Here is a 16375-nt window from a genome sequence, read left to right on the forward strand (position 1 = left end):
GTGAGGTTTGCTGAGGACATGGGAAGAGCACCTCGATGCTGTGTGTTTTCTTATAAAAAAATAGAGGATAAACCCAACCAGCCATGTGGTGGGGGTGGTTTAGGACCCCTTTTAGGAACTCATGAGTGGGCACAGACTGACCCTGCAGGGGATTGTGCCCCTGGCCAGTCCCACCAGTGCTGGGGAGGACACACTGGGCTGTGTGGAGAAGGTTCTCACTCACTGGAGGTTCTGCTGGGACATCACTGGTGCTGCTGCAGATGTGATTTGCAGAGAGGGAAGCACCAGACATTCACCATGGAAAGGGCTGGTAGTGCTGATGGAGAGAGTCCAGAGGAGCCAGCTCCAAGGGTTTGAGCCCCTCTGCTCTGGAGCCAGGCTGGAGAGCTGGGGGTGCTCCCCTGGAGAGGAGAAGGCTCCAGGCAGAGCTCAGAGCCCCTTGCAGGGCCTGAAGGGGCTCCAGGAGAGCTGCAGAGGGACTGGGGACAAGGCAGGGAGGGACAGGACCCAGGGAATGGCTCCCACTGCCACAGGGCAGGGCTGGATGGGATCTTGGCAAGGAATTGTTCCCTGGCAGGGTGGGCAGGGGCTGCCATGGAATTGCCAGAGCAGCTGTGGCTGCCCCTGGATCCCTGGCAGTGCCCAAGGCCAGGCTGGACATTGGGACAGTGGAAGGTGTCCCTGCCATGGCAGGGATGGGTGGAATGAGGTTGGGCAGGAAATTAATTTAGTCAGATGAAGGGGAAGTTTCAGTTCAAACAGCTCCAAGAGCAGATGGAAAGGAGGATTTCCAGATTATTTCCAGGCCAGTGGCCAGGGGCCATGCCCAGGGAGCCTTGCAGGAAGTGAGGGGGCTTGGGGCACTGGGTGCAGGGCTCGAGCACCCACAGGACCTGGGCACTGTCCCCTGCCATTGCACTGGGCAGCAGCAATCCTGAGGTAGGACACGTCAAAAAATACTGGTAGAAGTCAGTAAATACATTTATTTATTTATAGACTTCCCAGGACAATGTCCAGAGGTCTGTGTCCAGGTGAGACTGTAACTGCTCACTCTGCAAACTCCCTGACAGGAGGGGACAGCCAGGGACTCGGGCTCTGCTCCCAGGGAACAGGGACAGGAGGAGAGGGAACGGCCTCAGGCTGGGCAGGGGAGGCTCAGGGTGGATTTTAGGGAAAATTTCTTCATGGAAAGGGTTGTAAGTCACAGGCCATCACTGAAGGGATTTAAAAGACGTGTGGATGTAGCACTTGGGGACATGGGTTCATGTTGAGCTTGGAAGTGCTGAGGAATGGTTGGACTCACTGGTCTCAGAATCTTCATGATCCTATGGTTCTATGGCCTCCACAGCCCAACCACCCTCCTGCTCTGGGTGAAAGCTCCATTTCACCAAACATCCCATCTCCCCCTTGGTAACTGTCCCCAGGTTCCCTGGGAGCATCTCCCCCTCTCAGCCCAGACACACAAGCACTGACAGCAGCAGCAGCCCCACCTTGTAATATTTAAAACAATTTTATTCATGAAAATATGCTGTACAATGCACTATACACAGTTCTTTACATTGCCACATACACAAACTCTAATAGCACAACCAAGAAAGTTACCATTGCCTACGATAGATGCGTGTGAGAGATGACGCCTCCGAGACCCTCCCCCCCAGTCTGTACAGTTATAAATAGAGGGAAAGGACAGACCCAAAACCGCCGGGGGAAGCAAAGCTGGGGGCCCTTGGTGTCCCCCCACACTGGCTCCAGGCAGGGCAGGGTGGGAGCAGAGGGAGCTCACGGTCCCCAGAGGGGATGGGGGGATGGAGGGAGGGGGATGATGGAGCAGAGTGAAGTGGGACATGGAGCCTCAGCCAGCCTGGCCAGTGACATAAAGCCCTGGTGTCCCCTTCCCCACACTCACAGTCACAGGGGGCACCCCCAGGACCCCACAGGCACAGCCCCAACACCCCCATTCCATCCCCACACCCTCCTGGACACCACAGCCCCACACCCCCAGGTCCTTCGGTGCCGCGGTGGGGCCAGCCTGTGCCACCTGTCCCTGCAGCCCCCCTGTCCCCGAGCCCCAGCTGCTCTGGGGTGCCCCAGACTGGGGACTCTGGGGGTGTCCGTGCCTGCCCCGCCACCCCTCAGCCCGCACAATGACAGAACACACGACGTTACCAACACGACTGCACCGCACACACGACAACCCCACGGTCACGAACCACACGACAGCTTGGCGAGGGGCCGTGCCCACGCAGCGGGGCAGGGGCGTGGGGGCACAGGGCGGGCCTGGGACACAGGGACACCTCCCTCCTGCTGCTGGGGTGATCGTGTCTGTGACACCAAAGGGGCTCAGGGACCCCTGCCTGGGAGATTCCCATCTCCAAGTGCCTGATTGCTGCCCGGCATGCTGGTGTGCTGCTGGATCTGTGCCTGGAGATCAGATGGCTGGAAAAGCCAGGACCCCTTCCCTTTCTCCCATTCCTGGGGGGCAGAGGCCCCTGTTTCCTCCTGCCTCTGGGTCCCTCACACCCACGTGCTGAACTGGGGGGTCGGGGATTAAATAGCCATTTGCAATCAGTTTCCAAGGATTTGAAAGATGCCTGAAACGAGAGGTGGGCGTATAAAAGGAATGCAGTAATGATCCTGACCAAAGAATAATCCTTTTTAAAAAAGCATTCAAGAAAGATTATATATAATAGAATATATTAAATTCTGTACATGATCAAATAATGTAAACATAATTAATTAACTTGTAAGAATGTCTTTAGAGACTGTGCCTGCCGTGTGCCCTGGGTGAAGGTGAGCGGTGGCACATGGAGCTCCTCTGTCACGCTCTGCCACAGTCGTGAGGGTCAGGAGAGGAGCAGGAGGTGCCACCCTGGGTCCCCCTCCCCTGACTCAGGGCAGCCACACTGTCCCTGTGGCTGGCTGGGACCCAGCACCTGCTCCATGGCAGAGGAGCTGGTGTTGGGGCAGGAAGGGAAGAGCTGGGCTGGGGAAATGTGCTGGTTCAGTGTACTGACCCTGCTGCAAACCAGGGGCTGGGGGTCAGAGCGAGCCTGTGGTGCCCAGGAGGAAGAAGGGCTGAGCAGAGACCCCGTGGGACAGAGCAGCAGCTCCCAGCACCTCCTCCCAGCCCCACCACCATCTCCAGACCAGTTGCTCCTGCTGGCCCCTTCCTGGACCCCTCCACAACCCTGCTGCTCCTGGCAGCTGTGTGGGATGGCCAGGACATCCCTGGCCCACTCCTGCCCCAGGGAGCAGTGAGGTCAGTTTAAGGTCCTGACACACAGCAGGACCATGTGTGAATTGTGGTCCCCATCCCCACAGAGCTCCAGCCTCTGGCAGGTGGGTGCACCCCTCTTGCTGACAGCTCCAGGAACACCAGGGGTGGGCAGTGAGACACTGGGACAGGTGTGGTGGCACTGACCCCCAGGAGCCCCACAGCCCTGGCTGGGGGCCCTGTGGCACCTCCATTAGCAATGTGGGTCACCCAAGCTTGGAGCAGCATGGACCCCACACTGCATCCAGAGGCCTGGCCACCACATCCCTCCCCTCCTCACACACACAGAGCCCCTCCTCGAGGATGACCCACATCACAGCCCCCCAGCTTTCACCCCAGCATCCAACACCCTCCCAAGGCCAAGCCAAGATGAGCCATGTGATGGACACAGCCATCAACACTGCCCATAGCCTCTCTCTCCTCTCCCTAAGCTCAACCTTTTCTTCCTTCCAATGCAAAAACTCAATGGCAAAAGAGTGCATGAAATCAAATAAATATGCCCCCCTCCCCGCCCCAGCGAGCTGCCCCTGAGCCTCCAGCTCAGGGGACCCTCATTCCCAGCAGGACCCCCCTGGAGCGTGCCCACCATGTCCCAGGCAGGGGCTGCAGTTTCCCCTGGCACTCTCAGGCCCTGGAGGCTGCTGAGCTGCTGCTCCCAGGGCTGCTGACTGCACATCACCACCACCTCCTCTCACTGCTGGGTAAGGAAACCTGCCTGGAGCCACACGAGGACAGCACAGGGGAGGTGGCCTGGGGGCGTGGGCTCGGCAGAGCTCTGATCTCCACCAGGACTGAGGGGTCACGAGCCCTCCCTTGCCCTGAGGCAGGGTCCCCACTCCTGACACTTCCACCCAGGACTCATTTCCCAAGCTGGCTCAGAGAAGAGTCCCTTCCCAGAGGGGATGCCCATGTGGGGAGGGTCCCACACCACCACCAGCCGTCACCACTCTGTCACCCAGCCCAAGGACAAATCAAACTGGCACCATTGCCATGGGGCACTGAGACTGTCTGGAAAGGCTTTCCCTGCCTGCTCCCCACCTGGATCTGCCTGGCTCTGGCTGCCTCTCCCACCCACCTGCCCTGTGTCCTCCAGAGGATGCTGGCAGGACCTGCAGACCGGGCACACGTGGGGCTGGGGGTCCTCCCCCGTCTCAATATTTCACCCTCCGGTTTGTGTTTTGTATTCGACCTCAAGCTCAGACCAATGGCTCTCGCCCATCTTAACAAACAAAGGCAGAAGAGAAAGGAAAAAAAAAAAGTTAGTCTCAATGTTCCCCTCGTGGCTTCCCAGTGGCGAGCCCGTGCCGGGGCAGGCTCACCCGGGCACCCAGCTCTGGTTCGTGGGCTGCGGCCCCCCGGGCAGCGCGGGCACGTTGAGCCCGTTCTGCGGCGGGAGCGCCGAGTCGAAGTTGAAGTCCATCTCATCGCTGTCCATAAAGTCATTCAGGATGATCGACTCCACGTCGCACTCCAGGCTCCCGTTGAACATGTCCAGGTCCAGGTCTGCTGGGAACCTGTCTTGGCCCAACACGGGGGGGTGGACGGCCCCTGGGTAGGGGCCCTGCAGCGAATCCAGCAAGCTCATGTGTGCCCCTTGGTTATTAGCGTAGGGATGCAGGTGCCCGTGGTGCGGCATGGCCGTCATGCTGCACGAGTCACTGGGCAGGCTCATAAGGCTGACGGGGTTGGCTAAGGCACTGGTGTTGACCGCAGGGTGGTGACCGGCTGGTGACGGGTGGTACAACGCGTTGCTCTTCATGAGAGAGCCCGGGTGGGGCGGGTAGGAGGACAAGCCCTGCTCCCCGGCCCCGCACAGCAGCGGGTTGTGTCTGTGGCCACGGGCCGGCACCATGGGGCCGGCCTGCGGCAGGGGCAGCTCCCCCCCCGGGACCATGCTCTCCTTGTGCGCGTAGGAGATGGAGGAGAGCAGGTCCTGCAGCGAGGCGTTCCTGTAGGAGCTGACGGGCGAGAAGGTGGCCTGCTTGTTCTCCTGGATGGTCTGCATGGGCAGGCGCCGCATGAGGCTCATGGCTGGCTGGCTGTAGATGGTCCCACAGTAGGTGTTGGAGGCGGCCCCCATGCTGGAGCACTTGGAGTTGAAGGTGAAACTGGAGCTCCGCTGCCGCAGGGCGGCCGGGGGGAGCTGCTGAGAGGGGCTCATGCTGTAGCCATCCTGCAGGTCCTCCAGCATGCTCTCCCCCAGGCTCTCGTTCAGGCTGATGGTGCCGGTCAGGTCGGTCAGCCGGGGCAGCTCCACGGAGCAGCGGGTGCTGAGGGAAGGAGACATGGTGCTGGAGGGGCTGGGGTACATCAGCGGGGACGAGGGGGTCCCATCATCCTCCTCCAGCTCGTCCGGCTCGTGGTTGGCCATGATGGGCGAGAGGCGCCCACTCAGCGTGCTGGCCGTGGAGTTGGCCCGCGTCCGGAAGTCCGCCCAAGCATCGTACTCATCGCTGCCGTGGGACACGGGGCTCTCTGACCACTTGGCTTGCTGGGAGGACGGGCTGTCCTCCCCACGCTCCTGCGTCACCTGCAGCTGCTTCTTCTTGCTGGCCTTGCCCTTGATGCGCAGGAACTTGCTGTTGTTGTCCATGGACACCGCCCGCCGCCGCGGCGTCTTGCCCGTCTTGCCACCCTCGGGGTTCAGCATCCACCAGGAGCTCTTCCCGGTGCCCTCGTTCTGCACGCGGATGAAGCGGGTGTGCAGGGACAGGTTGTGCCGGATGGAGTTCTGCGGGGACAGCAAGGACAGGGGGAGGTCAGCAGCAGGGACAGCACCCCTGAAGGAAAGGGATGCCCTCAGGACTGGGGGATTCATGGGGCACTGTGGGACACCCGGGCTCCTGGGAGAGCTCAGCTGGCAGGTCCCTCTCACATCCCGTGGGTCACAGCCCTTTGCTGCACCTCCCAGCTCTGTCTTTGGCACAATTCCTGTCATGGCAGGGACAGGGAGTCTCTTTAGCACATGTCCCTGCAGCAGCCAGGGCCAGCTCTCAGGGGACCTTGCTTCCCTGGCAAGAGCCTGCAGAGGCACAAGGTGAAGAGGCAACAAATGCAGTGACAAGGACCACGCACAGGTCCAGGGCTTCTCCATCCCTCCCAGCCCAACCCCACCAGGTACCCAGCACATCCCACAGGATGCTCCTAGCACAGCCAGCACCCCTGTGAGATCTCAGCCCTGCAGCTCCACAGGCAGAGGGAATCCCTTTGGGCACCGACCCTTTGGAGTGGGCAGGGGCTGCCATGGAATTCCCAGAGCAGCTGTGGCTGCCCCTGGATCCCTGGCAGTGCCCAAGGCCAGGCTGGGACATTGGGGCTGGGAGCACCTGGGACAGTGGAAGTTGTCCCTGCCCAAGGCAGAGGTGGGATGGAATGAGCTTTGAGGTCCCTTCCCAGCCCAAACCAGCGTGGCATTCTCTGACACCTGCCTCTCCCTGCTGACAGGCAGCCCTTGGGATGCCACCCCAGCACCCCGTGCCTCAGTTTCCCCACAGAAAAAAGGCAAGATGCAGAGCCCAGGGAAAAGCCTCAGTGTGCAGCACAGGGACCCTTCCCTCAGCTCTACCCCAAGGCTCGGGGCTGCCCCGGGGCTGCTGCAGAGGGGAGGCACCTCCCCAGCCCTGCCCAGCTGCAGGAGGGGCAGAAGGACGAGGAGGAATCCAAGGTACAGGGGAGAAAGTTTGGTGCTGTTGTGGTGTACTGTGGAATACTAATGAAGAGGCAAGTGAGCTCCAGCCTCATCTATCATATTATGTAATGGCTTACTTCTCTGCACTTCATTTATTTGGAGATTGCTCCCAGGCTGGCTCCTCGCCAGCAGCCACCAAATCCAAGTCTACAGAAATCAATCTCGCACTGACTGATTAAGCCGTGTTTAGAACTAATTGCTCCTTCGTGTGTGGGGAGAATAAATTACGGGCTTTAATTTCACATCTTTAAAATGCAACTGCAGGTATGGGCCAGCCATTAACCCCTTCCTGCACGGCTGGGGAGGGGACCCAAGGGGTGACTGGGGCACAGCTGCCCAACCAATGCTCACCACCTTCAAGCAGAGCAAGTTAAACCCTGGCCAGCCTTCCTGGCAGGGAGAGTCCCCTGACCCTTCCAGCACCTCTCCTTAAGCCACAGGATGATCCAAACTCCCATCCACGACCCAGCCAGTGTTCAAGCAGCAGGGACAGGAGCACTGCACGTGGTTGTCACTGCCCTGGCAGGGCCAGGGCCACCAGCCAGCTCAGCCCCATGGCACTGCCCTGCACCCACAGGCAGTGGGGAGCTGGGGATGCCAAAGCTGGGCTTGCTGCAGTGATGCCCAGTCTCTGCTGGGCCCCTGGCAGGAATAGGGACCCCCCCCCGGCCACAGCCCCTCCAAGTCTGCTCAGCACAGGAGGCAGGAGATGCTGCAGCCTGTGCAGCAGGGATGGAGCTGCCATGCAGAGCACGGGGAGAGGGATGGGCTTTGAGGATGTCACAGCTGGATGGGGGTGACATTCAGCATCCTCTGCTGCAGCCCCCTCCCACCCCGGAGGGAGCACAGGGCACCTGCACCCCCCAGGCAGGGGACAGGGCTGGCAGGGTCAGGCTGCCCGAGGGAGGGGAGAGAAGAGGAGGCTGCTGCTTCTCCTGCAGCCGAGCTTCATTAAGAGCCAGGAGACAGCAGCAATTAAGTGCAAGGTGCAGCACACCCGGCTCTCTCCTCATTAGCACCCCGACACGCTCGGCTGGCCGCGACTCGGGGCACACGGAGCAGGGCGGGGGGCTGCGCTGGGGCGGGCCAGGAGCTGATTAACAGCAGCCAGGCAGGGACCTGCCTCACCCAGGGCCAGCCAGTCAGCCCCCGAGCAGCCAGCGAGCCGCAGCCCCCAGCCCAGCTGGCAGGGACACACAGTGGGGACACCCGGGGGACAGCAGGGCTGGCAGCAGTGACAGCAGCTGCCTTGGCAGGGGTGCCCTGGGGTCAGAAAGGATGGTGCCAGTCCCAGTCCCTGCCCTGCAGCACTTCCTACAGCGTCCTGTGCCGCTGCAGGGCTGGCCGTGCCTCCCTCCCCGTCCCCTCTGTCCCCGTGTCACCCCTGTCACCCCTGCCAGCCCAGCCCCGCACTGGTAACTCGGACCCACAGGGCCTTACACCGGTACCCAAACCGCGAACAGCACCGGGCAAGGGCATCGGTCCAGAGCTCACAGCCAGCCTGTGCCAGGGGTGATCCCAGCCTGTGCCAGGGTGACCCCAGCCCATCTCAGCGGTGTCCTCAGCCCATCCCAGGGATGACCCCAGCACTGCCCCGCAGCTGTGCCAGGGGAACAGGGACGCTCTGGAGAGCACAAGGGCAGGCTGGAGGTGACATCAGGGCTGCAGGTGCACCGGCCCCCCTGTTCAGAGCCCTGGCTGGCACCAGGGCAGGACGAGGCTCAGCCCGTGCCAGCCCCCAGCCAGCAGCTGCCGGAGGCTTTGCCAAGCTGGAAGACCCCGGTGCCACGCCGGTGCCCGTCTGCCAGGGCTGGTTCTGCTGCGGGGCCTGAGGGGGGGCTGTGGGCACCCACTGAGCCCCTCACCCCCCCGGGAGCCCTCCTCCGGCGAGCCTCATTGTCAGGGGAACAGGCAGTGTGAAATCGGTCTGATTAGCAATTAGTCCCATTGTAAAAGGATTAGCCGGACCCATTGTTTGGGAGAGTGACTTGACTGTCAATGGGCATCTGGCAGTGATGATGATGATGATGATAATGATGATGATGATGATGCGGTGGGAGCCGGAAGCCGTTCCCCGAGGCCGGACTCCCAAAATGAGCATCGACCCCCGAGATAAACCTCAGACCCCAAAAAAGCCATCCAGACAGGTAACGGACCCCAAAACGGGCAGCGCTGCCCATCCCCACCCCAGCAGAGCCCCCAGGTCCCACCCCAGCCTTGGGGTGCCCGCGGGTGTCGGGGTGCAGGGAGTGGGGTGAACTCCCCTCTGCGTGCCCTGAGGAGAGCAGGGTGCAGGAACACGGCCGCAATTCCAGCAGGGGCAGGCTCTACCCAGAGCTGGGGAGAGAAACGAGGTGCACGTGGAACTCCCCATCCCTGCCACATCCCCTGCACCCTCCTGTCCCACCGCTGTCACCCCTCCGTGCTGTCTGTCCGGCACCAAGGGTTTTCCCAGCAAACTCCCTACACCGGACAGCCCTGCTCTCAGAGATCCCCATGGGCAGGGTGTGTCAGGGGCTCTCTGTCTGTCTGTCTGTCCAGGCTGCTGGGCCATCCAGCAAAAGCACCCGTGGGTTGTTACCTGGTGGGGATTCTCACACCGTTGACAGGAGGAAGCAGGGACAGGGCAACAAGAGCTCTGCCAGCAGCTCAAGGACGGCTCCAGGGGTTAATTGATGCTTATTCATCTCTTGCACATAAAAATTGCCACTCCTGGAGAAAATATTCCAGAGGGCAGGGGCTGCCAACAGCCTCAATGGGGCTTCATCCCTGAGGATAATGTACAGGGACAGTCACCAAAAATATTATATTCACCAAAAAAATGGCTCTGCATGTAGGTGCCAGCCACCTCCTGGCACCGTCTCCTGGGCATGGGCAGCCCTACTCCCTGCTCTGGTGTCCCCATCCTGCCCAGAGCAGCCGGTGGCTGAGCACAGCCCAGCAGCCCTGGCACGGCCACCCCGAGCGGGGCCCTGGCCTGTCTGGTGAGCAGGTGGCAGCTGGGACATGTGGCAGTGCTGCCCACACGCTGGGGATGGCAGGCACCCGGGATGCTTGTGACAGGGACAGATAGCCCACGATGACAGGAGTGGAGCCCGTGCTGTGCCACAGGCAGGCAGCAGCATGAGACCCCAGCGTGCCTTCAGCCCACCCCACACCAGCCCATCCTGACCCACACCAACCCCACAGCATCCTGACCCATACCATCTCCACACCATCCTGACCCACACCATCCTGACCCACACCATCTCCACACCATCCTGACCCACACCAACCCCACACCATCCTGACCCACACCAACCCCACAGCATCCTGACCCATACCATCTCCACACCATCCTGACCCACACCATCCTGACCCACACCATCTCCACACCATCCTGACCCACACCAACCCCACACCATCCTGACCCACACCAACCCCACAGCATCCTGATCCACACCATCTCCACAGCATCCTGACCCACGCCAGCCCCACAGCATCCTGACCCACACCATCTCCACACCATCCTGACCCACACCAACCCCACAGCATCCTGACCCACACCACTCCCATCCACACCATCTCCACAGCCACAGCATCCTGACCCACACCATCTCCACACCATCCTGACCCACACCAGCCCCATGCCATCCTGACCCACACCAACCCCACAGCATCCTGACCCACACTATCCTGACCCACAGCAGCTCTCCCTGCGCAATGGGTGAACCCAGCAAGGGGAAGCCCATGGAGCCAGGCAGGGGATGGCAGAGGGTGGCTGTAAATCCAGCCCAGCATGTGCTGGGGTTCCTCCAGCCCCACACCAGGACCCAGCCTCACTGAACCCCAGCCCCACTGAACCCCGCCAGCCTCTGTGCTGTGAGCAGCCCTGTGAGCTCCCCCCGTCCCTGTGCCCCAAAGCACACAGTGCCTTGCTGGGCAGGGGCTCCTCTGCAGCCTGGGCACTGCCATCCCCCACAGCTTGGCAGGGTGTCACTGCCCCATGGCAGCCACCATGCTGCCCTCCACGGTGTCCTGTGCTCACACAGCCAACCCACACCAGCCCCTGGCACTGCCCCACAGCAGCCCTCTGCAGCACCCCACAGCATCTCACAGCACCCCCTGCACTGCTTCAGCAGCTCCTTGGTGCCCTGTGGCAGCCCACAGCCACCCACAAGCTCCCTAAGCTCCTGCAATGCCTGAGCTCCCCAACCCCTTCAATGCCCCATAAACCCTCCAAACCCCTCAATGCCCCATAATCATCCAGCCCCTGCAGTGTCCCATAACCGTCCAGCCCCTGCAGTGTCCCATAAGTCACCCAGCCCCCTCAATGCCCCATGACCCCCTCCAGCCCCCCTCAATGGCCCATAAGCCCCCCCAGCCCCTTGCCCTGTCTCAGTCCCCCCACCCGCAGCTGATGCTCAGGTCCCGTCTGCCACATCCCCCTCGGCAGCCGGGGCTGTCCCCCCTCCCTGGCACGTCCTTGCCCGGGGCTGGAGAGGGGCAGGGGCCGCCCGGTGCCTCCGGAAAGGGCACGGCAGGGGCAGGGGCAGGGGCAGGGGCACGGCAGGGGCAGGGGCAGGGGGAGCAGCCGGCCCCCGCCGCGGGGGTCTCGCCGGCGGCGAGCGCAGGCAGCGCGTTCGGGTCAGCGCTCCGGCTGAGCAGAGCGGGGCTGACGTGCTGCTAATTGAACCAAATGCCCATTAGAGACGCGAGGGGCCGCGGCCGCAGGTGTCTGACACGCGAGGAGCCCGGGGCGGCACGGCCGGAGCATCCCCGCCTCCCCCCGCGCTCCGAGCGCCGCCGCCAGCTCATTAGGGACCGCTAATCACCCCCGAGGTGTGCACAGCCCGGGGACAGCTGGGGCTGGCAGATCCCCGTGCTCAGCCTGAAACCTCCCCGAGCATCCCCCAGCTCCTCTCTGAGCCCCCTCGGGGAGCGGGCAGGGGTCCAGCCTCTCCTCTGTGGGGCACACGGACCCCGATGCCATGTGGATCCAGACAAGATCCACATCTGGAATGCGGGAGCGGGGCCGGGACCCCACATCACGGGGCCGGGATCCCACATCACGGGGCCACCCCCTGCCCACGTCCCTCTGCGATCGCCGGGGCTGGGGGATGGCGTGGCCCAGACCAGCCCCTCCTGGAAGGGAAGGTCCAGGTAGGAAAACACTGCCCTGACCCTCTGCCAGCCCCATGCCCACCTCAAATCCAGATAACTCCAGGCTGGGGCTGCCTGGGCTCCAGGCTGGATTCAGAACCAGTACCAGAACCAGTACCAGAACCAGTACCAGAACCAGGTGCTGTGGAACTGGATGGGTCCCTGGGGTGATGCCCATTCCCTGCCTGGCCCCATGCTGGTCCTGGTCCATCTCCATCACACATCGTGGTGGTTCTCAGTGGGTCTGAGCCCACTGAAGCCCCAGTGCAGCCCCCAATGCACCCCCCGGTGCAGCCCCCAATGCACCCCCCGGTGCAGCCCCCCTGCACCCCCTGCACGGAGCTGCCCCTCCATCCCCTCTGTGCTCACCCCAGTGCTTCCCTTCCCCTGCTGAGCACAAGCAGTTCCCAAACTCACCAGAGACACGGCTGACACCCATCAAACACCCACAGCTCCCTGTGCCCCTCAGCAGCCCCCCGTGCCCAGCCCTTGCCCAGGGACACCAGGGCACCCCCACTCTGCAGCCTCCCTGCCCCTCGGGCTGGCACAAAGTCCCAGGGGGACACCCCATGGGGTGAGACTCAAGGGTGAGACCCCTGTGCCCCCCAGGCAGGAGGGAGCTGGCAGAGGGCACACCGGGGACACGTGGGGACACTCCTCATGCCCAGGCTGGTGTGTGGCAGAGGTGGTGCAGAGGTGGCACACACAGCCCAGCACCCCTCTCCCAGCCCTGGGACTGTTGCTGTTGCCATGGCAGCCGCTTTATTTTAGCCAGCTGCCATCACTCCATGTCCCCTTCAAAACCAGGAGCATCCTCCCTGCCCTGGGGAGAGCCCAGGGACACCTGCAGGGCCTATCCATGTGGAATGGCTTTTCCCTGAGGCCCACAGGGTCTGTCCCCACACAGCACCAGCATCTTGTGTGGTCAGTGGGGCTCACATCAGTTCGGCCACCAGGTCCCAGTGAGGTGGCTTAGGGGATGGGTCAGACAATCACAGAATCCTCCAAGCTGGGAGGGACCCCCTAAAATCATCAAGTCCAGCTCCTGGCCCTGCACAGACACCCCAGCAATCCCAACCTGTGTCTGAGAGCATTGTCCAAATGCAGCCCAGGGGGAAGAGGATGGATGGATGGATGGATGGATGGATGGATGGATGGATGGATGGATGGATGGATGGATGGATGGAGACAATTAGGACTGGTATTGAGTGATTTCAGTACTGGGGGAACACCTGCACTGTCAATCCAGCTACCACAGCCTGCACCAAGATACCCTCACCTCGGGCTTCTCCTGATGGGGCCAGAACAGCCCCAAACCCCCCTTGGCTGTGCTGGGGCTCTGTGTGACACCCTGTCCTCCTGCCACAGCAGTTCCCAAGCTGGTTCAGGACAGGAGAGCTGGTCCCAGCACAGCTGGGAGAGGTCCCACCACCCCCCAGTGTCCTGCCCCACTGCCCTGAGGCTCTGTGCCCACCCTTGAAGCAGTGACCTGTGATGGGGAAGGCAGTGATCCCTGTGCACCCTGCATGCAGAACCACACCTCTGCCAATCCCCCAGCACCCCCCCTGCCCCAGGCACTCCCCAAAGGGCTCATTAGATCAGAGCAGGGCTCTGGATAACAAGCAGGCACACGCTTCCCTCTGGGGACACAGGCAGGGCTGGGGAGCTGGGAACTCCCCTGTGGGACTGGGGGATGTTTCAGCCTTTCCCCACTCCCTGCAAGGGGGCAGGAGCCCCACAGAGCTGTGGGCACACGGGACCCAGCAGCAACACACTCTGGCACCAGGGACACAGTGATGGGCTGGCCCCACACCCTCCCTGGCTATGGGGTCCCTGCCTGCAGGGACAGCCAGGACCCTGCCCACCTCCTGTCTGCCCCCCTTGTGTCCTGTATCCCTGCTCTGGAAAGCTGCCAGAGGGAAGGGAAGGGGGTTAGGGACCAGCTGAGCTGGTGTGGTGCCCATCCCAGCTCTGTGGCCCTGGCTTGGGCACTCACTCACCCTCAGAGCTGGAAGCAGCTGAGCCACCTGCCCTGGGCAGCTGGCCAGGGGACTTTCCAGTGCCACCAGGCACAGCACTGCCCTGTGGATTTGTGCCAGATCCCACTGCCTGCCCAGCTCTCAGCCAGCCCCACGGAGATGCTGAGGGGCACTGGGGTGCTGAGCAAGGGGGGAGCACAGGGCCAGACTCTGCCCTCCCTTCACAGCAGGAGCTCCAGCCCCAGCAGCCCAGCTTGCCTCAAGTGCCACCACAGCCAGGGCTGCTCTGCAAGGTGCCCACATCCAGCTAAGGGACATCAGCCCCCCACCTTTGGGGGCAAAACCCACCCTCAGCTCTCCCTGCCCACCAGACCCCCCTCCAGCAGGTGAGGCCAGGTGAGATGCCTTGGGAAGACCCTCTCCAGCAGCAGCCACTTACCCCATCATGCTCTAATGACACCCCAGAGCTGGCCACCAAAATAGCTGCACTAAATCACCCGGAGCTGCCATGTAATTTTTGCATGAAATTACAGGATTTTTTCCCCTGAGTTCAATTTCCTCCACACCAAGTTCTCACCACAGCCGATTCATTAAAGCAGCTGCACTCCCTTCTCCTCGGGTACCACTTCATCTCCCTGCTGGCTGCCCCCCTGCTGCTGCCACTGGGGCTGGCTGGGGACAGTGGGTGCCCCAGAGCTCCCAGGCACTGAGACAACCCAGAGCTGCTCCCAGCCCCAGGCAGGGCACACCAAATCCTGAGAGACCCCAGGGATGGGGAGACCCATGGGGGATGCAGGAGGTGCCCCAAGCAGGATGCTGAGCCCCCGAGGGGGGGTCCAACCCCAGCAGGCAGAGGAGCTGGCTGTTCCCATAAGGGAAAGTGCCCAGCTCCTCCTCCTCACTGCCTGTGGGAGGAAGGGGGAGGCAGCAGGACTGGGCTGCATCATCCCCTGACCCATCAAACACCAACTCTGGGTCACCTGGCTCCCCGGGAGGGACACAGTCATGTCACCCTCGTGTCACTGTCCTGTCTGAGCACACAGCCCTGCAGGAACCCCAGAGCCAGGGGCTGAGTCCAGCCCCACCCTCCCTGCCTGTTCCATGGCTGTCCTGGTTTCCAGCCTGGGAGCTGCCTCAGAGCCAGGCTGTTCCCAGCAGAGCAGGGAGGGCTGGGCAGGGAGCCCAGGGGCCCACGGATTCCCTGGGACTCACTCTGCTCCAGGGGCTCCCCACCTGCCCCCATCCTCACCTCACCCCTGGGAGCAGCCCCACACGGCTGCCCCGAGTCCCTCTGTGCAGCCACAGAGCTTTAAAGGGGCCATGGAGCAAAGCCAAGGCTCTCCAACACCTGTGTGCCACCAGGACTGTGCTGGCTGCTGGAGCAGGGACAGGCTCCCCCTGCCCTCAGGGCGGCTCTGGAGATGAGGAGCTGCTTTGGCCACGCATGGAAAGGCCTTTTGCTTCTCAAACAGAGAATCCCAGAATGGTTTGGGGTTGGAAGGGACCTTAAAGCACATCCCTTTCCATCCCTTCCATGGGCAGGGACACCTCCCACTGTCCCAGGCTGCTCCAAGCCCTGTCCAGCCTGGCCTTGGGCACTGCCAGGGATCCAGGGACACCCCCAGCTGCTCTGGGCACCCTGTGCCAGGGCCACTGCACCCTCACAGGGAGGAATTGCTTCCTGCAAGAGATTTCATCCCACCACCAGCAAGCACAGATGGCAAAGGCTTGGGAGAACTCAGGGCCCTCAGCCCTGAGGGGGATGGGGACAAAAGGGGTGGCCAGGACAGCAGGGATAACCCTGCCACCAAATGCCCTTGGCTGAGAGATTCTTCATGGAACAGCTTTATTTAAAAAAAAAAAAAAAAATCCCAGTTGCTGAAACAAACAAATGTTTGTACCAGTTTGCAGGTTTCAGGCCCAGAGGGTGGAGCAGGGGAGGGTTCAGTGATGCCTCTAAGGGAGAAAATCCTCACCACGGGGACCTGCTGTCCAGAAATGTGGCAAGAAGCACTATTTAAAAAACACCTCTGAAAATAAGGAGCAGTTTCCAGCCAATGGTGGGGTCTGGTGAAGCCCATGGCACCCCAGCAGGCTCTGGGCTGTCCCAGCTGTCCCCAGGCTGCTGTTCAGGGCACACACACACACACACACACCATGGGCTGGCTCCAGCCCCCTCCTCACTCAGTCCTGTGGGACTGCACACCCCCCAGCCCCCAGCTGTCCCCAGCCAGCCCTCAAGCCAGAGCCCCCCATGCCAGCACGCACTGAAACCCTCCAAAATCCTTCAAA

General features: G+C 62.0%; 1 protein-coding gene across 1 annotated transcript in view; it reads right to left on the bottom strand.

Moving 5' to 3' along the window:
• Nucleotides 1–1491: 1491 nt before the first annotated feature.
• Nucleotides 1492–16375, bottom strand: part of FOXO6 (forkhead box O6) — a 35210-nt gene continuing 20326 nt past the window's right edge. Inside the window, exon 2 of the mRNA XM_033080855.2 lies at nt 1492–6005. Coding sequence (XP_032936746.1) covers nt 4590–6005 — 1416 coding nt within the window. The 3' untranslated portion in view covers nt 1492–4589. The remainder of the gene's footprint in view (nt 6006–16375) is intronic.

The sequence above is a fragment of the Catharus ustulatus genome, chromosome 26 (genome assembly GCF_009819885.2).
Source record: "Catharus ustulatus isolate bCatUst1 chromosome 26, bCatUst1.pri.v2, whole genome shotgun sequence".
Taxonomy (NCBI): Eukaryota; Metazoa; Chordata; class Aves; order Passeriformes; family Turdidae; genus Catharus; species Catharus ustulatus.